Source organism: Dipodomys merriami, unplaced genomic scaffold, assembly GCF_024711535.1.
Source record: "Dipodomys merriami isolate MVZ:Mamm:240054 unplaced genomic scaffold, mDipMer1.0.p SCAF_30, whole genome shotgun sequence".
Taxonomy (NCBI): Eukaryota; Metazoa; Chordata; class Mammalia; order Rodentia; family Heteromyidae; genus Dipodomys; species Dipodomys merriami.
The window spans coordinates 1,427,137-1,449,810 of record NW_027204493.1 but is presented as its reverse complement, the minus strand read 5'-3'; the positions used below and the strand labels follow the sequence as shown (position 1 = coordinate 1,449,810).

Here is a 22,674-nt window from a genome sequence, read left to right as displayed (position 1 = left end):
CACATCCCCCATTAGTCTTATCCCTTCAATCCCTCTTCATCATTTCCCTACCCCTCAAAACAATTGCAACAGCTTTCAATGTTCTATTTCTATGCATACACATTTATACTTTGACTGTATGTACCTTCATTCACCCTCTTCATTCACCCTCCTACCACTGATACACTTTACTGTCCTTTTGGGACTATTATAGAGAAAAATAGGGGTTACTTGAACACAAGTACTGCTATAATATGACCCTAATCTAATGACTTTCTTGGGCAGCCACTAAAGAGCAGCTACTAATGGACAAGTGGCATATATAACATGGATACACTAGGCATTGTTGATGTGATTTCATGTGCCAAGTCTCTCAGGGAAGGATGACCATATAAAGGTTATGCTACTCCTTGGTTCATGCTGTTAAAATTCTTGAATTATTTACATGGCTGAAACTTGGGAAGTAAAACCACAGATAAGGTTATTGCTATATTTTCAGTTTTCTAATGTTTATAATAATGGAAAATACTTCTTTTATCTATATTCAATGGTTTGTAGAAATACACAGTTAATAGAGCACTACCTTTTAGTTCTACCAAAGATTTTTTTTTTTGGTCTGGTCATGGGGCCTGAACTTTGGGCCTGGACACTGTGTTCCTCAGCTCTTCAGCTCAAGGCTAGCGCTCTACCACTTGAGCCACAGCGCCACTTCCGACTTTTTTCTTTTTGCTTATGTGGTGCTGAGGAATCGAACCCAGGGCCTCAGGCATGCAAGGCAAGCGCTCTACCACTGAACCACCTTCCCAGCCCATACCAAAGATTTTTTAAAGTTGAAAATTTAAAAACTGTAATGTATTTGTCAGAAAAGTTTGGGCATCTTGAAAAAATAATGTTTTTGAGAAACATTTTAATTCTAACTGTAGTACTTATTAAAACTCCAAAGTAGGAAATACTGTACCCTAACTAGATAATTAAGAGTTATGCAAAAGTTGATTGCTCTGGGGCTGGGTAGGTGGTTCAGTGGTAGACTGCTTGCCTAGCATGCATGAGGCCCTGGGTTTGATTCCTCATAGCACATAAGCAGAAAAAGCCAGAAGTGGTGCTGTGGCTCAAGTGGTAGAGTGCTGGCCTTAAGCTGAAGAGGGCCCAGGCCCAAAGTTCAAAGCCCACAACCAACAAAAAAAAAAAAAGCTGATTACTCTTTCAAAATATACCTGCTTATTAGGTAAGTGGCTAAACAAGTAAAAGTTAATTCATAACATTTAACATTAACATAGTACTGTAATTGCTTCATATAGCTGACTTAACTGCCTCCCAACCTTAAAAGTGTCATGAATAATTTCTGTTCCCTTTTTTGCCCATCTTTACATCATCAGTAAAGATTTAAGTTAGATGGTATATTGTGAACACATATAATTACTGTATAGGGCCTTTGTTTTATGTAAAACCGGAGTTTTACTATATATCTACAAAATGGTGGTGAATCTTAGCTTTTCTAGTTACTGATCAGGACTTTTTTCTTCCCTAGCAAGATGTAAATCTTGGAGTCACAAAGAATGTACAGTAGAAAAAGAATTGTGACTCTTCAGGTGCAAGTATTTTTTGTCTGAAAATATGAGAAATGAGTAATAGCAATTTTATTTATTTATTGGTTGGTTGTGGGGCTTGACCTCTGTGACTGGTGCTGTGCTCAAGGGTAGCACTCTGCCACTTGAGCCACAGTGACACTTCGGCTTTCTGAGTGTTTTCTTAGCGCTAAGAATCTCATAGAGGCTTTCCTGCTGGGGCTGGCTTTGAACCGTGATCTTCAGATCTCAGCCTCCTGAGTAGCTAGGATTATAGGCGTGAGCCCCTGGGCCCGGCTGAGTAATAGCAATTTTTTTAAACCTAAGAATTTGTTTTAAGATAGATGTACCACACACACATAGAAATAACCAAGATAATACAAATAACGGTAAATACTAGCTCAACAAAGAATTCTTAAAGAAGAGCAAGAGCTTTAATTTGTCTTAGGTAAAGTAGTATCCAGTCCTTATAGAACAGTTAAGACCGTAAGAAACTAAAAACCATAATTGCCCATTAATAAAACAGAGTTACTAATTTCTTATCATCTTTATTACATAGGTTATAAGTCCTGAGAAGTATGACATAAAATGTGCTGTGTCTGAAGCGGCAATAATTTTGAATTCATGTGTGGAACCCAAAATGCAAGTCACTATCACCCTGACATCTCCAATCATTCGAGAAGAGAACATGAGGGAAGGAGGTTGGAAAGCCATTAAACATTCTACTATTATTTGGGTTTTTGTTGTTGCTGGGGTTTTTTTGTTTTGTTTTCATTTACCTACCTACTCCTTTAAGAAGGCATTAAGCCCTAGAAGGCAACATGCTGGCATTACATGTGAATTTTGATAGATTTAACTTATACTGAACAACCAGTTTTGCTGAAGATCATTTCCGACAAATACTCTTCTTAATGATGTACTTTGTATTAAATACTTACATTATGTGATTGCTTTTCTTGATTTTTTTTTTCTTTTCTTGCTAACCTCAGATTTCTGGAAAAAATAACTTTAGAATTATTTTTACTATCATAGTTCACACATGAAAAATGTTTGCTAGTAAACTAGAAGCCACAAATATAACTTTTGTGAAGAACTTGGTCTTACCTTGTCTTTTAAAAAAAAAGATGGAAGTTTCACAAACAAAATTGGCTAAATATTTAACACATTTTAAGAGGCATTGTTATGTATAAAATCATGGATTTGGCTTGTAGTGAGGTAAATATTTCTAGTTCTCTGAGGTTGCTCTTTGGTTTAGAGCACTTTGTTCAATGCAGAGCATTCTGATACAGATTTGGGCATTTCACTGTAATATACTAGAAATATTTTTTTAAAAAATGATTTAGGTATAATTAGTGAGTTATAATTACAGTTCAGGGTTCTTTAAGCCTATTTACAATTGTAGAATATGAACTCCTGGTGCCAGCAATGTTGCTTTAGGGACTGTTCTGTAACATTTTCAAAGCTTCAAAAGCTTTTAAGCCAAAAGCATGATCAGTGTCTGCAGTATGTTGGTTCTTTTACTTTATGGGTCAGATAAAATTTACTTTGTTTCCTTTCATGTTGGTTATGCTTCTTGTTCAATCTGCAGTTAGTTATTCTGCAGTTACAGTCTACACTAACACTTCTATATGATGTAGCTTGAGTAGAAAAGCCCTTGTAAATTTGTTTTCTTACAGCAAAGCAATTTTTCAGACACTGGGCTTCTGAAAACCCAAGAAAAGATTATTTCAACCAAAAAGTGTTATTGGGAAATATGTCTAATTTTGCATACTTTGTATACCCACCATTTGTATAGAATTTGTATGTTGTATCTTAAGCTTTGCATCTTAAAAATAAATTTTCTTTTTTTTTTTTATGTGAGCATGAGATTCCACTGGAGGTCTGAATGTGGGTGTTGCTGGAGAAACAGGTCCTGAGTCAACTGGCCAGGCTATATGTAGCATCTGGGCCTTGACTTAGTTTTGAAAAGTCTAATGTGACACAGTATGAATCATTGTTGATATATGTTGTATGATATTATGCTCATATACTATTAACTGAGTGTATTTGTCCAATTATATTTAGGCTTAATTAGTATAGCATCAAGCAATTTGGTTATAAAAGTCTAAACCTATCCCTTCTAAAGGAAACAAAATTACATTTTTGTCTGACCCAGACTTGAGTTAGAATTACTGTTCTGGATTTCATAACTATTCTCATGAGGGAAATGATCAGTCTAAAATTGAAATATTTTGCTTGAAGACACTGAGCTAGAAACTTGGATGTACAAAGTGTAGAAGCATTGATAGAATGTTCCTTGCTGCAGATAACTGCAGTAAACAATGTCTTTAGCTTCATTATGAAGATTCCTTCTTTCTTGCTGCAGAATAACGGTATGTATTCTCTCACTGCAGCTCTCAGTGCTCTGTGTCTTAAAATCATTTAAAGCCTATAGCTTGCTTTGGGAGTTAGTACAAGGGGGTAAGGAAGGCTTTGCCGGAAGAATCATTGTAAATCATGAGATGTACTATTTGCACATAGTGTGGTAGCCTTTGTTATATGGAATGGTCCTGTTTGATATGAAAAATTACTTAATAAAGGAAATGATTAAACTGTCCTAATAACTGTTAAACACATAGTATTTATTCTGTGGTACTGTGTTTGGCAGTTAAACATTAAGCAAACATTTAATTGACTTAAAGCTTGAAATGTTCAAATGCTCTAACCCTTGCTACAGAGTCTTTTCTGAAGCAAATCAAGTATTGTGTGTTTTTTTCCACCTATAGCTTATCAGGCCCGGTCCAAAGCCTTCTAGCAGAGGGGATTGATTCCTGTCAGGGGTTGCTGCCAAGACATCGGAAGGATTTTTGACCAAGGTTTTCAAAAGCTCAGTGTCACATCTGCCATTTGTTGAAGGAGGGATTTTGGATGCAGAGTCTGGCATTTATTGTCCTTTGTGTGGCTGTTTTGTTTGTTTTGTCTTTGTCTCTTCTAGAATTGAGCAGTGTTCACACTAGATTTTAAATAGTTCCGTGGATTATATATTTTATATAACCATATTAATATATTCCCATTAACTTTTAACCATAAAATAGTGTGGACACAGCATGTCTTCTAATTGGTGATTAACCCCTTAAAACTTGTGAAATATATTCATGTAGGATAAGAATTTGCATTTTGTTCATAAATTAACTGATTTTTGTTTAGTTTCATTAACTGGGTTTTAGGCAATGAGTTTGATTATAGCACAACATACCTAAGGGGTTAATCTACATGAAATGTAAAAAATGGGTGCAAAAATCCACACTCTTAATTTCAACAGGAATTGGTTACTTAAAGCTCCAATTTTTTAACTTGCAATAGGTGTCTTGGCAACTTAGAATTTCTATTATTGATTTAAATTCTGGCACTGTGAATGATTATGTACCAAAAAAATAAAAACCATTTTCCTTATTTAAAAAAGTTGGAGGAAATTGTAAAACTGTGATTTAACATTAGGTATTTTAGAAACTTTTTTAGGAGATTGCACATTGTCACCTATTTGCATTCTAGGTTTAGCAAGTAATGAAAACAAGAGAATGTGTTCTGCAAGCCTGAGAGAGGGAGTAGTTTAGGGGAATTTTCTTCTTTTTTGAACTTCTTAGCTGTGCTTTCCTATATCCCTTTCCTTTTATCTCAGAGTAGTCTTTTTCTTTATTTCTAGTTGAATATTAGAAGTTTTGAATTATTATTTAACACTTACCTTAATAATTTCTTTTTAGCACTTTTTCTCATTTCAGTGTTCTCAGCATGCTACATGATTTTCTTAGATTGACTATAAGACTTACAGGTCTTCTGAAAAATCTGTATTTGATCATTTGAGAAATAACAGCTAATAAGAGAAAGCACAGGCAGGGAATAGAATTTTCAGTTTTTTTAATGTACTTTTTTATAAGATAGATATTTGAATAGTTTGCCCAGATTTGCAGCTAGTACTTTTTAAAATAAAATCATTTTTATCTTTATATTTTATTTCTTTGGGTTCTGCATATTGATTTGAAGTACTCAGTGAATTATCCTAGCTGCCCCACGATTTTGGTGCTGTTTAGCCAAAGCACTGTTAAACTAAATAGTTAATATAACATTCTATATTTAGAAAATATACCACAAATCATCAAAATCGATGTTTAAAATAAGCTTGTTGAGTAGTCTGATTAGCAAATTTATTATATTTATTTATGCATATTTTGTACATATGGTTAGATGAGTGAATATAGAGGTTAGATGAATGAATATACAGCTGCCCTTTGACTTTTTCACTTAAAAGTCATTACTTCCAGGCAACAGTAGCTCATGCCAGTCAGTAATCCTTGCTCCACAGGAGGCTGAGATTTGAGGCTTGCAATTCAAAGCCAGCCTAGACAGGAAAGTACATGAAACTCTTTATTTCCATTTAATTACTGAAAAGCTGGAAGTGAAGATGTGGCTAAAGAGTGAGAGCACTAGCCTTGAACAAAATAGCTCAGGAACAGTGCCTAAGTGCCAAGTTTAAGTCCCAAGACAACCATCCAAAAAAAGTCATTATTTAATGACTTTATTTCTTAATTTATATAAACTTAATTTCTTGTCCTGGTTTGGCATTTTCTCAAGTTTTATGTAGCTCATTTATTATGTTTGAATCCACTTAAGCCCTACATAGAATTTATCACCAAAGAATTATGCTTTTTGTATCCTTTCTAGTTCCTGTTGCTTCTTTCTGTTTTGCTCTTATTTCACTCTTTCATTATTTGGAATATTTATGAAACCTTTGAGTTTTAGAGGACATTATGTATTTACAATCCATGAGTTCTCTTACAGAGCTTTAAGCTCTCAAATACCGGGTTTTCATCTTTGATTTCTTTTCCTGATTTTTAATGTATTGGTTATTCCATATTTATCTTTAGTTCTTTGTTTATATTGGTCTAGAATAACCTATGAGATTACCTAGAATACTGAACAAACTTAGTTTTATTGTGCATTCTCATTTATTAAGGTGGATTTTTGTGTTCCCTTTGTCTTGTCTATTTGTGCTGGTGCACTGTGTCCAATTATCTTTCCTTTAGGTTCATGAGGTGGGTGGGATTTATATTTCCACAAAACATTTACTATATTACTAAATTAGGAAATTAACTTGTTTTTTTTTCATGTTGAATTGTGTGAATTTATTGAAAGTAATTCTCTGGGTACATTAAAATTCTGACAAACTCAAATGGCTCATGTGACACTGATGCTACTTTAAGGAAGTGTCTTGCTCACCTGGTCAAACACCCATTCCTCACTGCATTTTGCCAATTCAATCCATTTTAGATGTAACCTCGGGTATGGTGAAAGACCCACCGGACGTCTTGGACAGGCAAAAATGCCTTGACGCTCTGGCTGCTCTACGCCACGCTAAGTGGTTCCAGGTTCGGAACATCATTTTACTTTTTTCTTGTAGCCTTATGAGAGAGTAGTTCAGTACCACATGTTTAACTGTGCTTAAACATTTCAAAAGATTGCCCAAGCAATACTATTTTAAATTATATATCAGAAAATATGTGAACCTAGAAAGTGAGTATTAAAGATCTGCATATTGCAGTTACTATTAATTTGACAATAACCTAGGTTTGGGAGTGTTTGTAGTTTGGGGACTTTTTTATTTTTATTTTTTATTTTTATTTTTAGAGGCTATATTTAAAGTTGACTTGTTCTAGGAGCATCACAAGTTTGTGTATATTCCATAAGGCTGCAGATTAACTTTGCTTTAAATAATGGAATATGTGTTTAAAGCTTTGTGTATAGTTTAAGATTTCCCCCCTTTCTCTGAGTTCCAAGTGTAGGGAATGAAAGGTGAGGAAGCAGCTGTTTGGTTTAGTGACTTTGCAGTCTTGCAAAGGCACAGAAGGGAAACCAAACAGATTTCCTTAACCTTTCAGTCCCTAGACAAACTTTTTAGCTCTTTAACTTTTCTTCTAATGTAGGCAGATTTTTTTTCTAAAGTTTACTGTTTTAAATGAATACAGGTCAAGGTTCACAGGGGATCAAGAAATATTATTCTTGTATAATCTGTTTACTTTGGCCTAAATACCAGCTTTTAAATACTAACTGGCATAAAATACTGCTGTAAATGGCAGCTCATTGAGTCCAATTCAAGTGTCATTTTTGTTTTTATTTGAGCTTCCATTGGACAGTGGTATTTTAACTTTTTTTCATCAAGGGATATTTTCAATACTTCTAAGGTTAACTCAGTTGGTTTTTGTGTTGCCCTCAAGGCTAGAGCTAATGGTCTGCAGTCCTGTGTGATAATCATACGTATTCTTCGAGACCTCTGCCAGCGAGTTCCAACTTGGTCTGATTTTCCAAGCTGGGTAAGTATTATGTAACTGTATGGTGTAGAAAATAAACATTTTGTCCTCTGAGTTTACACTAATTTTATCTTGTACTTTATTTAGGTTTATTTTTATTTAAATTTAGGGTATTTTTTTAAATAAATCCTGGGGATATTGTTTCATTTTTCTAAGAATTTACTAATCAAAGAATCATATCCCTGGGCTGGAAGGTAACTCAGTGGTAGAGTGCTTGCCTTGCATCATGAGGCCCTGGGTTCAATCAGTTCCTCAGCACCACATAAGCAGAAAAAGCTGGAAGTGGCGCTGGCGCTGTGGCTCAAGTAGTAGAGTGTTAGCCTTGAGCTGAAGAGCTGAGGGACAGCACCCAGGCCCACACACAGAGCTGGGCACCGTTGGCTCGCTCCTGTAATTCTAGCTACTGAGGAGGCTGAGATCTGAGGATGGCGGGTCAAAGTCAGCCGAGGCAGGAAAGTCTGTGAGACTCTTATCTCCCAAAAACCACTCAGAAAACCGGAAGTGGCACAGTGGCTCAGGTGGTAGAACACTAGCCTTGAGCTGTAGAGCTGAGGGACAGCGTTCAGGCCCAGAGTTCAAGCCCCCCATGACCGACAAACAAAAAGAATTATACTGGGCAGGTACTAGATAACTGACACCTGTAATACTAGCTACTCGGGAAGTGGTTTGAAAGTCACTCTAAGCAGAAAACTGGGATTCATCTCCAAAATAAGCAGTAAGATAAAGCTGGGCTCAGGGCTGGGAAGGTGGCTCAGTGGTAGAGCGCTTGCCTTTGCATGTATGAGGCCCTGGGTTCGATTCCTCAGCACCACATAAGCAGGGGAAAAAAAGCCAGAAGTGGCGCTGTGGCTCAAGTGGGAGAGCGCTAGCCTTGAGCTGAAGAGCTGAGGGACAGCACCCAGGCCCACAGTTCAGGCCCCACAACCGGACCCAAAAAAAAAAAAAAAAAGGCTGGGCTAGAGGCATGTTTCAGAGATGGAACCCACATGGAGCAAGTACAAAATCCTGAGCTCAAACCCTGATAACCTGAAAGAAATTAGGAAGAAAAGAAAAAGAATTAGGCTGAGACCTGGAGGTACCTGATTGAAAGCCATCCTGGGCAAAAAGTTTATGAGACCCCCTCCCCCCAATTTCAACCAGTACAAAGTGGGTATGGTACCACAGACCCAGCTACACAAGGTACATAAATAGGAGGCTCATGGTCCAGGCTGGTCCCAGGCAAAAATCAAAGCCCTACTCACACTTGAAAAAATAACACAGGCCAAAAGAGCTGCTAGTATGGCTGGCTCTTGTGGTAGAATCAGCTTAGTAAGAGCAGTTCTCTGACTTCAATCCTATTTACTAAAAGGAAAAAGGAATTGTTCTTTTTCTTTTCTTTTGGTTAGTTGTGGGGCCTGAACTCCTGGGCCTGGGCACTGTCCCTCAGCTCTGCAACTCAAGGCTAGCGCTCTACCACTTGAGCACAGCACCACTTCCAGCTTTTTCTGCTTATGTGGTGCTGAGGAATCGAACCCAGGGCCTCACGCATGCAAGGCAAGCACTCTACCACTGAACCACCTTCCCAGCCCCGGAATTATTCTTATATATCTGTATTTTCCTCCTATTTTCTTGTTCTTCTGAAAAGTTAATGTTCTAAAACTATAACAGCGATAACTAGTTGCCTCTTACATAGAGAGTTAAACAAAGAGTGAACTAATAATTCCCCTATTCAGGATTCTGTTGACTTTGTTTTGTTTTGTTTTGTTTTTTTGGCGGGGGGAGGGTGGGTCCGGTCGTGGGGCCTGAACTCTGGGCTTGGGCGCTGTCCCTCAGCTCTTCAGCTCAAGGCTAGTGCTCTACCACTTGAGCCACAGCACCACTTCCGGTTTTTTTCTTTTTGCTTATGTGGTGCTAAGGAATCGAACCCAGGGTTTCAGGCATGCAAGGCAAGCGCTCTACCACTGAGCCAACTTCCCAGCCCCCTCTGTTGACTTTTTAAAAATGTATATAGTTGGGAAAATTTAGAAGTTCATAGGTAGTAACAGAATAATGTGTAGTTTGGATATTCAGTAATGCAGTGGTACAAAATAATAGGTGAAGCCCTTCCTGCTTAAAGACTTGTTATTTTACCACTTTGCCATGTTTTTATAAGTGTGTTTACATGTATCATACATGTTTGTGGGTTTGTGTTTTCTTGCTTTTGTTTTTGTTGCTGGTGTTGATCATGGTCTTGAACTCTGGGCCTGGGCGCTGTCCCTCAGCTCTTCAGCTCAAGGCTGGAGCTCTACCAGTTGAGCCACAGTGCCACATCTGTCCTTATGTGGTACTGAGGAATCGAACCCATGCCTTCATGCATGCTAGGCAAGCAATCTACCACCACGCCACATTCTCAGCCCTTAACTAATATATGCTACATTTTTTTTGTTTGTTTGTTTTGGCTGGTCATGGGAATTGAACTCTGGGCTTAGGCGCTGTCCCTGTACTCTTCAGCTCAAGGTGTGAGAGCTCTACTGCCTGAGCTTCAACACCACATCCTACTACATGTTCTTTATCCAGTTATCTGTTGATTTTTTTTTCTGTGCTAGTTTTGAGGCTTGACCTCAGTGCCTGAGTTGCTAGTCCCTTAGCTTTTTTGCGCAAGGCTGTGCTTTACCACTTGAGCCACAACTCTTTGTTCAGCTTTTTGCTGGTTAATTGGAGATAAGAGTCTCTTAGATTTTTCTGCCTGGGTTGGCTTCAGACTCGATCCTCAGATCTCAGCCTCCTGAGTTTCCAGCAGTTCAATTGTGAGCCACCAGCACCTGGCTGTAAAATTCTAATTGATGTTAATTTTTCTCTATGTCTTTGGGAAAATCTTACCTTATTTTTTCTTTATCTGCATTTTAGCCATGCATCTGTTTATTATTACTGTTGATTAGATGTGTGCATAATTAGCATTTTCAGCTCGAGTAATATTCGTGAGCTCTAATGCATTGCCTTCCACTGACAAGATAGAGGTTGGTCAGAAAAGATTGTTTTCTTGTAGGAATTTTTTTGGGGGGAGACTGAATACAGGATGTTTTGTTCTACCTTGGCATCAAGTTGGAGGTTAATTAGTAACATTAATGAAATTTTGAGGAGGATCTTCTTCACTCTGGTGCCAGCCCTACACCATTTTCCATCTGTAGAGCTGAGTAGGATCAACCTGAATGTCACCCAAACAGAATAAGCATTTGATTTCTTAGAAATAATTTCTCACTAGCCTTATTTTTGTCTGGTAGCTGTAGCCATGTGCATTGTATTATATTTCTTGATTATAGTCAAGTTTTGGTGCAAGTGATCTTGAGAGTAGGTTGTGTTGTCACTTAAACAGTAACTTTTTTTTCTTTTTTCTTTTTTTGTCAGTCATTGGGCTTGAACTCTGAGTCTGGGCGCTGTCCCTGAGCTCTTCAGCTTAAGGCTGATACTCTACCACTTTAGCCACAGTGCCATTCCTGGTTTTCTCATGGTTAACTGGAGATAAGAGTTTCGCGGGGGGGGGGGGGGGGGGGGGGGGTCTCGGAAGGTGGCTCAGTGGTAGAGCGCTTGCCTTGCATGCCTGAGGCCCTGGGTTCGATTCCTCAGCACCAGGCCCAGAGTTTAGGTCCCATGACTCCCCCCCACCCCCCCCCCGAAAAAAAGTTTTACGGGGACTTGCCTACCTGGGCAGGATTTGAACTGTGATTCTCAGATCTCAGCCTCCTGAGTAGCTAGGATTACAGCCATTAGCCACCTGCACGCGGCTTAACTTTTCTTCTTGATTTTCATGAAAGAACACTGAAATTTTTTGGAACTTCATTATCTTCAGGTTGGTTGGGGGGGCATTTTGGCTTGTTTTTTGTTTTGTTTTGTGCTGGTACTGGGGCTTGAACTCAGAGCCTTGGTGTCTGGATTGGCTTTTTTCTTTTTAAGGAAATGTATAGAGTAGTTACAGTTACATAAGTCTTGGTTGGCTTTTTGCTGGCTAATTGAAGATAAAGAGTCCCACAGACTTTTCTACTTAAGTTTGTTTGAACTGATCCTTAGATCTCAGACTTCTGAGTAAGGATTATAAGCATGAGCCAGTGTCACCTAGATTTATCATCGGTGTTGTTTAGCATGCCTATCATTTGGTTTGAATAAATAATTTAAACATGCTTGTTTTTATGACCTTTCTTTTACCATTGCAGTGTACATTGAAATGGTAGTTTACCTTCAAGTTTTTTTTATCCTGAATTCCTGGTGAACTAAATAAATAAGCACATATGGCTCACAACTGTAATCCTAGCTACTTTATGAGGCTGAGATCTAAAGGATCACAGTTCAAAGCCAGCCCAGGCAGGAAGATCTTGGAGATTTATCCCCATTTAACCAACAAAATGTCAAAAATTGGAGCCTAGGGCTTAAGAGATAGAGTACTGTACCCAGGCAGGTCCTGAGTTGAGACCCTATACTCCCTGCTCCTCCAAACAAAAGAAGTATAAAAAAGAAGGTGGAGTTTTTATAAAGATAGTTTGACATCAAAATTAGTGTTTTAGTATCCAGGATTTTTTTTTCTTTTTTTTTTTTTTGTCAGTCATGGGGCCTGAGTGCTGTCCCTCAGCTCTTTAGCTCAAGGCTAGTGCCCTGCCACTTGAGCCACAGTGCCACTTCCGGCTTTTTCTGCTTATGTGGTGCTGAGGAATTGAACCCAGGGTCTCCATGCATGCAAGGCAAGCACTCTACCACTTGAGCCACCTTCTCAGCCCCTCCAGGATTTTTTAAAGGCATAGAATTAAAATTTTATTAGGTATTTTTATAAACTTTGTTAGTTCAGAAGCATTTTATACAAAACAGAATGTTTTGTCACACAGTATAGATGACTCACCAGAACATGATGAATGAAAAATACAGACAAAATGATTACATTTATATAAAATAATGTGAATAAATGGATGCATAGAAACAGAATGTATATGTCTATAGGAGAACAGACTGGTTGCTAGGTAGGAGTTTTACTTTAGTGTGATGGAAATGTTTTAGAAGTAGAGATAATGATTACACAGCATAGTCCATGTACTAAACACTGATTACTTTAAAATGGTTAATTTTACATTTTGAAGTATACCTCAGTTTTTTTTTAATGAACCAGTCAAATGGTGGGGAAAACTGCTATACTCACACTTCTTCAAATAGCAGCTGAAGGGGCTGGGAATGTGGCTTAGTGGTAGAGTGCTTGCCTAGCATGCACCAAGCCCTCGGTTCAGTTCCTCAGCACCACATAAACAGAGAAAGCTGAAAGTGGCGCTGTGACTCAAGTGATACAATGCTAACCTTGAGCAAAAAAGAAGCTTATGGACAGTGCTCAGGCCCTGAGTAAGCCCCACGATGGCAAAATGAAAAAAAAAATAGCAGTTGAAGTAGGTGATTTAATATTGCTTTCCACATTTTTTTTCAGGGTGTTTGTAAATAATTTAGGCTTTAATAGTGGGAATTCCAGGTTATCACTAATTAGTGAAGAATTTTTCAATAATAGAACCTGATACCTTAGAGCAGAGAACATTCTCTTAGAAAGAAGAATAATCAGCAAATTATATGTGGATTGTATCGACTCATTTAGTGTAAAAATAAAATTCAGTATTTAGCTACCCTTTAAATCTCCCCCCCCCCCCGGGGGGGGCTGGAAAGGTGGCTCAGTGGTAGAGCGCTTGCCTTGCATGCATGAGGCCCTGGGTTCGATTCCTCAGCACCACATAAGCAAAAAGAAAAAAAAGCCAGAAGTGGCGCTGTGGCTTAAGTGGTAAAGCACTAGCCTTGAGCTGCAGAGCTGAGGGACAGTGCCCAGGCCCAGAGTTCAGGCCCTAGGACCGGACCCCCCCCCAAAAAAAATGCCCCCCCAATCTATTTAAATTTTCAAATCACCAAAAATTAAAAAATTTCCATTTAAGTCATGACAGCTTAGCCCTGTCATTTCATATGAAATTAAGGTACACTGTATGTGTATATTAGAAAAATGCAGCTTTCTGCAATTGGACCTAAAAATGGCAGTTGCATGCACATATTAGTATTTGTCATCTTTAATAGTAGTCATGATTGCCTCCAGAAAGTGATAGTGATAATTTAAGTTGATCAGTGAAGACTTAATAGCAGAAATTAGTGAGTGGTAGTTAGTCAGTAAATGATCATGGCTATAATGGTAAAGAAGATAACTGCTATTACTATTTAACTAGAACTGTTAGAAATGAACAACAGCCAGGCTTTTGTGTATGTATGCACATATATGAGTGTGTGTTAAGTTTAACAGCCCTGTTGTAAAGCTTTAGAACTAACACTGCTGGTTTAATTAGTATGTGCTTTTTTCATTGTTGATAGAGCTTACCAGTTACCCTCTGCAAAGATTTTACTGAATTACACTCCCACCAATGAAAATGTATTACCACAAGCTCAGCAAGTGTTTTCATTTTAACATAGCTGTTTAGCAGAGCTAGAAACAATAATCAAGGAAACTAGAGGTTTCTATGTGAATCAGCTATTAATGGAAAGATACTTATTTTTTAACTTGTTTAAAATTGTGGTGTAGTAATAGTGTCTAGTTAAAATCAAATGAAAATGTGTACTTAAATGCTTAGTACCTGCTACTTAGTAGGAATTACTACTGGAGATGGAAAGGAAAAAAATAACACTTAAAGATTTTTAAAGCAAGAATTGAGCTGTGTGGCTGGAGCTCAAGTAGACAGCTCATCTGGCACATACAGGGTTTGATCTGCCAGTGCTGGAAAGGAAAATTGAAACAAATATTAATCATAGAATATGGAGAGTGTCTTTAAGCAGCTTTAGGCTCCAAGGTTCTTTGCATTAGCTTTCTCTAAAAGCATGAAGTGAAAGATGAAATGGGCATGTTTAATGTCACTTTTGAATTTAAGCAAATCAGTGTTAGTAATTGTTCTTTATTTCTGTCACTGAGTTATTAGTGTTTTGTAAGTCTTTAAAAATAATTTTGCTTTATAAATGTGTGTGTGCTTGCATGCTCACGCATGCACACACATGCGTAGTTGGTCCTGTGGCTTTAACTGGGGCTTCAGTGCTGCCCCTGAGATTTTTTTTTTCCCTCAAAGCTAGCAGTTGAGCCACAGCTCTGCTTCTGGCTGTTTGAGTAGTTAAAGAGTCTCACAGATTTCCCTGCCCTGGATGGCTTCTAACTATAGTCCTCAGATCTCAACCTTCTTAGTAGCAAGATTACACAGATGCCTGGCATCTACTTCATAAACATTTATTTAGTATTTATTGTATGCTGGAAATTAAGTTAGCCAAGGTGGTTCAAAAATGTAAACACTGACCTTATCCTCAAACATCTTACATATTATAGTATTTTAACATCTTAAAATAATTTGTCCAAAAAATATGTTCCATACAAATAGAGCTTTAAAGATAGTGAATGAAGTTTATGCTTAAAATGTAAAATCTTTGCCTTCCTTAACAAATATGAAGACCTGAATTCAAGCAAGAAAACATTAAAACCATTAAGTGACATTTTAAAAAAACAACTTAAGGCTTAGAGTATGGTTCAAGTAAAGCTCTTTTTTTTGGGGGGGGGGCTAATCTTGGGGCTTCAACTCAGGGCCTGAACACTGTCCCTAAGCTGCTTTTTTGCTCAAGGCTAGCACTCTTCCACTTGAGCCACAGCGCCACTTCAGGCTTTTTCTGTTTATGTGGCACTGAGGAATCAAACCCAGGGCTTCATGCATGCAAGGTGAGCACTACACTAAGCCACATTCCCAGCCTCTTTCCTAAATTCTTAACTGAGTAAACTAAACTCTCATTAATTTTTTTAATTTTTATTATTTATCATTATAAATACTCATTTTCAAAATATTTTTCAGTCTAATGCTTCTAACCATTTGCCCAGCTGTTTCTATAAGTCCTATTTCTTAGAATGTACTTCTGATTTGAGACTGCAATCTCTATGTGTCTAAACATTTTAGAAGCAGTCTATTGAGATTCTGAGAAATGGCCCTGGAGTGAATAGTTTTTATGTCTATTAATCTGTGTACTTTTAAATGTATAAATATGGGGTTTTCAGCTTATGAATCACCTTAAGAAGTTTACTGTAGCTCCAAGTTTAGCTTTAAGGTACTTTTTTTACAGTTGTTATTTAAAATGTAAGTAAAGCCAGGTGCTGGATTACACATGTAATCCTAGGTACTCAAGAAGCTGAGATCTGAGGATCAAGGTTTGAAGCCAATCCAGGCAGAAAAGTCTTATGAGACACTTAACTCTAATAAACTAACCAAAAAAGCTAGAAGTGGCACTTGTGGCTCAAGCAGTGGAGCATTAGTCTTGAGCACAAAGAGGCTCAGGGACAGCGTCCAGGCCTTGAGTTTAAGCCCCTAGACTGGAAAAAAGTAATAAAATGTAAGTAATAGCTTAGTAAATATGCTATGTGCAAGGAGCCAGACTTTACATGATTATATTTGTATGAATATCCAGAGGAGGCAAATCTTTAGACATTGAAAGTAATTTGGTGAGTGTCAATGTTGGATGGAAATAAGAGAAGGAAAAGAAGAATGTGAGCGAGATGTTTTTTCTGATGATACATTTTGGTATTCGCGATCATAGCTGACCAATTTTCTAAGTATACTGAAAACCACCAAATTGTATATTTAAAAGAGTGATCTTTTACAAATTAAAAGGCTTTAAAAAAATTTTAATGAAAACATTTTTTTCTAAAAAGAGACCCTAAAAGCACATCATGGATTTGTTGATTTTAAATCCATACTTTTAGTCTTTTTTGATTTTTTAATCTTACAAGCGTAATTTGCATTGAGAGTATAATTTATGCCTTCCTGAGAGATAATAGAACTGAGTATTCATAAAACTAAAGTTTAGAGGACTAAGGATATGCATGCCCAAGTGGCAAAGCACTTGCCTATCAAGTATAAGGCCTTGAATTCAAGCCCCCAGTACTACCAAAAGAAAAACAAAACCACTGTTTGTAAATAAAAAATAGCCTGACATGGGGACATATGCCTGTGATTCCAGCACAGTGGATGTTAAGGCAGGAAGATGGCACGTTCCAGGCCACCCTGCACTTTATTAGCAAGACCCTGTATAAAAAGGGAGCAAAAAAGTCTTAATAGAATATTGTTCTACCTGAACTCTATACCATCATCCATCTAGAGGTATCAGAGAACAAATGTGTATGAGACCTAAATAGTTAAAGAATTTTAAGACCAATCATTTTTTATGGTAAAGGACAACAATAATTAAAAATAGACACCAATCTGTTAATTTTTATTAATTTTTTAAATAAGAGCTCCAAGTATAGACCAGGCAGACCTCCACCTTGTGATTCTCCTGTTGCTGCCTCAGCTTATACCACCACATGGATGGATTTATTGCCATCGTTTTCTTCTCTCTCTCTCTTTTTTTTTTTTTTGCCAGTCATGGGTCCTGAACTCTGGGCCTGGGTGCTGTCCCTCAGCTCTTCAGCTCAAGGCTAGCACTCTACCAATTGAGCCACAGTACCACTTCCTGCTTTTTCTGCTTACGTGGTGCTGAGGAATTGAACCCAGAGACTTATGCATGCAAGGCAAGCACTCTACCACCAAGCCACCTTCCCAGCCCCTATTTTTTTTGACAGGGTTTTTCTATGTTGCCTAGCTACCCTTGAACTGGCATCAAGCAGTACTACAGCCATGCGTCTCCCACCCCTTGTTTCCATTTCATGGTTTTTTAACTTAGTCTTTAAATAATTATACAAAGGGGTTTTGATTCAACACAATTTCATGATTTTTATTTTCTCTATGTGTGTGTGACCTTCCTCTTAAGTTGTGATTCTGATGTTTGTTGTTACACAATTTCTTTCTTTATGTTCTTCGTAGGCTATGGAGTTATTAGTAGAGAAAGCAATTAGTAGTGCTTCTAGTCCTCAGAGCCCTGGGGATGCTCTTAGAAGAGTATTTGAATGTATTTCTTCAGGGATTATTCTTAAAGGTAAGTTTTGTTTTTAGTAAAATAAAACAAAATTTGTTTGCTTGGTAGTTGAATAAGGACTTTTGGAAATGGTTAATGCTGATGCTTTTATTTCCTGGTGATTGTTGTAGGTAGCCCTGGACTTTTGGATCCTTGTGAAAAGGATCCCTTTGATACGTTGGCAACAATGACTGACCAGCAGCGTGAAGACATTACATCCAGTGCACAGGTAATCGAATTTTTTTTTTTTTTTTTTTTTTTTTTTTTTTTGTCATAGGGCTTTAACTCAGCCTGGGCACTATTCCTGAGCTTTCCAGCTCAAGGCAAGCACTCTACCATTTGAGCCACAGCACCACTTCTGGTTTTCTTGTGGTTCATTGGAGTTAAGAGTCTCAGACTTTCCTTCTTGGGCTGGCTTTGAACAGCCATCTCAGATCTCAGCCTTCTGAGTAGCTAGGATTACAGGTGTGAGCCACCAGCACTAGGCAGGTAATAAAATTTTTATTCACCAAACTTTGGATTACTGCCCTTAAAATTGGAGAGGGGGAGGGGTTGTATATTTTTCATTATTCTACTACTTTGGTATGTAAACCTTTAGAGAAGGTATTAAAAGACTGACCTTGAAATAGATTTTTATTAGTATATTATTTACTTATGTGTGCCATACATATTAATAATTTTAGTGTCATTAAATAATAAGTACTATGTTTGGGGATTATATTTATTTTTGTTTTTTTTTGTCAGTCATGGGGCTTGAACTCTGGGGCCTGGGCACTGTCCCACAGCTCTTCAGCTCCAGGCTAGGGCTCTACCACTTGAGCCACAGCGCCACACCACTTCTGGTTTTCGTCTGGTTCATTGTAGATAAGAGTTTCATCAACTTTCCTGCCTGGGCTGGCTTTGAACTGCAATTCTCAGATCTCAGCCTCCTGAGTAGCTAGGATTATAGGCATGAGCCACTAGCGCCCAGCTTAGTATACTAAGTTTTATATCAAGGTCAGAAAGTCTTATGTCACTTGGTTAAACAGAAGTGAGTGATAATACTATGTGGTTTTAGATATTACTGTTACAATTCAGCCTTTCCTTTTGCTGTACAGTATGATATTGGATTAGCTCTAGAGTCAGACTCCCTATATTTGGTTATCAACTCTTCCCTTTTACCATCCCATTTATAAAATGGAATTGAGCAGTTCTGTCTCAACAAAATTGTTGAGAGGATTAAATGAATAAATGTGTATACCATATACCCCTTGATACATGGAAGGGTCTTAAATGTTAGGAATATCATTACCATTATTACTTACCAATCCTATTGTAAGAATAATGGTGAAAAAAATGAATGGGGGAAAAAGTATTCAAATTAACTGTAGCTGGAATCTTAGGGTTCCAGAAATATACTAAAAAGGGAAGAAAAGATATATTTGTTGTGAACAACAATAATCCACTCTAAAATAGATACTAGTTATTAGGCTTAAATTCATGTTTATTGCCTCTACTGCTAAGGATAATTTCATTTTTGAAACATAATGGATTTAGAGTAAATTGTTAGGTGAAAAAGTAAACAAACTTTCATAGTTGGAAAAAATGCTTTTTAAAAGTTACCTTGAAGAAAATGAGAGTTCATAATTACATTCATATAACATTCATGGAATTGTAAAGAAGAAGACAACAGATTAGTGATTCCTAAAAGTTAGGGTTAGGAAAAGGGAATGGTTGTGATAGTGCTACAATTCAGTATTTTGATTAAGATTATAAATATAAGGGTGCACATGTGAAAAATGGAAAAGGTCTGTACATATATACCCAAAATTGCATGCATAACTGATGAAATCTGAATAAGCTCGACAGTGTATCACTCAGTTTTTAGTAACACATTGGAAAAAGGTAAATTGCAGAAGTAAAGCATATAGCTTCTAGGAATGTTACCAAATTAAAGACAAGAGCTGGGTGTGATAGTGCCATGAAAATAGAATTTTGTTTGTGAGCTGAGGCAAGTACATTGTCCTCTGTTGGGGAACAGCTTAGACTCATCGAAAATGATCTACAGTAACAGTGCACTTTTAAGATTGCTTATGGTGGGGCTGAGAATGCGGCATAGTGGTAGAGTGCTTGCCTAGCATGCATGAAGCCCTCGGTTCAGTTCCTCAGTACCACATACACAGAACAGCCGAAAGTGAACCACAGTTCTATGGTTCAAGGGATAGAGTACTTGACTTGAACACAGAAAGGCTCAAGGACCTTGACTTGAACACACAGAAAGGCTCAAGGACCGTAAAAAGGATTGCTTACGGCAAATAACACAAGCAAATTACCTGCTTAAATATATCTAATTCTTAAGTCTTAAGAATTTTAATGGGGGTGCTGGGAAGGTGGCTCAGTGGTAGAGCGCTTGCCTTGCATGCATGAGGCCCTGGGTTCGATTCCTCAGCACCACATAAGCAAAAACGAAAAAGCCGGAAGTGGCGCTGTGGCTGAAGTGGTAGAGCACTAGCCTTGAGCTGAAGAGCTGAGGGACAGCGCCCAGGTCCAGAGATCAGGCCCCACGTCCGGACCCAAAAAAAAAAATTCAGGAATTTTAGTGGGATGGAAGAGGCACTGTGGCTCCAGTGGTGGTAGAGTGCTAGAGCCTTGAGCTGAAGAGCTGAGGGACACAGCGCTCAGACCCAGAGTTCAAGCCCCATGACCCCCCCCCCAAAAAAAAAATTTTAGCAGGGGAAAAAAATGAGATAGGGTGGTTTTGTTGTAGAGATACAGAATCAATTGGTGTTGCTCAATACAATGTTTACTTTTACCTTACCTTACAAAATAATAAGGGGTTATTTTGGCTTCCGTCCAGTGACTTTTAATACTATATTTATAATGTTTTTGAAAATGCACATGACCTCACATGTGGATTCCGAACATAGAGCTTTCAGTTCTGATTAATTAGTTATGAAACTTCTTACTCATTCTAATTGATTATATTTCCATGAGCATACTATTTTGCTTATTACTGTTGGTGTAAGGTTATGAATGTTAGTGTTTGATTTTTACATTAACCATATTGTTTGTTGCAGTTTGCATTGAGACTCCTTGCATTCCGCCAGATACACAAAGTTCTAGGCATGGATCCATTACCACAAATGAGCCAGCGTTTCAACATCCACAACAACAGGAAACGAAGACGGGATAGTGATGGAGTTGATGGATTTGAAGCAGAGGGGAAAAAAGACAAAAAAGATTATGATAACTTTTAAAAAGTTTCTGTAAATCTTCAGTGTTAAAAACAGGTGCCGGTTTGTTGTTGGTTATTTTCCATTCAGAATAATACCTGCTTTGAAAAGTTTATCAAGAATTTAAAGAATTTCATGGAAGAACCAAGTTTTTCTATGACAAAAAACTTAGTGTACAGTCCTAGGTATTATATGAATGGAAAGAGACCCCATCAAAAAAAATTGTACTCCGACAAGGGAATAACAATGGTTTCCAATTTTTCCCATTATTTTGATCTTATTTACTGGTTGCCCTAGCTACCCATATTTTTGTGTTTTTTATTAACTAGTGTGTTGTCTTATTAAATCTTTACTGTATTTAATGCAGGATTTGTGCTTCTGTTGCTCTGTGTATTTTGATACTTTCATTTAGAAGATTTTGTTTGCCTTTTGACACTAGTTGTAAGTTACTTTGTGTTATAGATGATAACCTTACCCTTTAATATTTTACAGCAGTACGTTTTTTTGTAACGTGAAACTGCAGAATTTTTTTCTTTTGTTACTCTATATGTGAAGGATTACAACACAAAAGTTACCCTGCCATTTAAGTGCTCAGAACTGAATTTTTCTGCAGATCTTGTGGCATTTGTCTCTAGTGTGATATATAAAGGTGTAATTAAGACAGATTTCTGTTAATCTAATCAAGTTTGCTGTTAGTTGTGCATTAGCAGTATAAAAGCTAATATATACTATATGGTCTTGCAACAGTTTTAAAGCCTCTGCATAATTGATAATAAAAATGCATGACATTTTGTTTTTAATAGACTTTTAAAATTACAGTTTTAGGTTTAACACGTAGATCTTTGTACAGTTGACTTTTTGACATAGCAAGGCCAAAAATAACTTTCTGAATATTTTTTCTTCTGTATAAGTGGAAAGGACATTTTTCACATATAAGTGGGCTATTATTTTGAAAAGAACTTTATCATTGTGTAACTAACAACAATAATTAGCCCTTAATTATGGTGACCGTTCTTTATTGATGTGTGTGTGAGATTATTCTAGCAACTATTACAGTAAAACATAGTTGAATGATTCCCCCACACACATCCCCATTACCCAGGTAATTCAAGTCTATTAACAGTAAAGTTGACAAAGTATTATTGAGGAAAAATTAAGATTATCTAAAGGAAAAAAAGCAGAAATTTATTTGGTGTGGCCATCCTACATGCTTATGTCTCCTACAAAGAAGCTTAATATAACAGTGGTGTAATGGGGAATTACATCTTACTGTTAATGTATGTATGCTCTGGTACACAGATGTCATTTTGTTGTCACAGCACTACAGTGAAATACGTAAATAAAAACTTAAATTCATATAATGACTTAACATGTATTATGTTAGAATTTAACTACTTTTGAAATGATTTCATTTCAGTAAAACCATATACAAATTTACTGGGTTCTATATATTTTACTCCTAGCAAATGTTTATTGCTTACACACAGAATTCTAGAAAATTGTATAACTCAATACTGTATTCGTTCAGGGTTTTTTCCTAGACTCAGAATCTTACCCCTAGATTTATAAAGGTCCAGATAATTGTAACAGATAAATGAGAAAACAGAACTGAAGACTTTTTAGGCTTTTCTCCCAAATATTTCTGATACT

At 37.2% G+C, this 22,674-nt stretch overlaps 1 protein-coding gene across 2 annotated transcripts in view; it reads left to right on the top strand.

Moving 5' to 3' along the window:
* The window catches only part of Zfr (zinc finger RNA binding protein), a 72,001-nt gene extending 49,613 nt beyond the window's left edge, over positions 1-22,388 (top strand). Inside the window, exons 15-20 of one of the 2 annotated variants that reach the window (XM_070040981.1) lie at positions 2,104-2,245; positions 6,849-6,946; positions 7,793-7,888; positions 17,722-17,833; positions 17,944-18,041; positions 20,869-22,388. In XM_070040981.1, the coding sequence (XP_069897082.1) occupies positions 2,104-2,245; positions 6,849-6,946; positions 7,793-7,888; positions 17,722-17,833; positions 17,944-18,041; positions 20,869-21,048 (726 nt within the window). In that variant the 3' untranslated portion in view covers positions 21,049-22,388. Of the gene's footprint in view, positions 1-2,103; positions 2,246-6,848; positions 6,947-7,792; positions 7,889-17,721; positions 17,834-17,943; positions 18,042-20,868 lie in introns of those variants that run through there. The other variant, XM_070040982.1, reaches the window with a different exon arrangement.
* Positions 22,389-22,674: the final 286 nt, after the last annotated feature.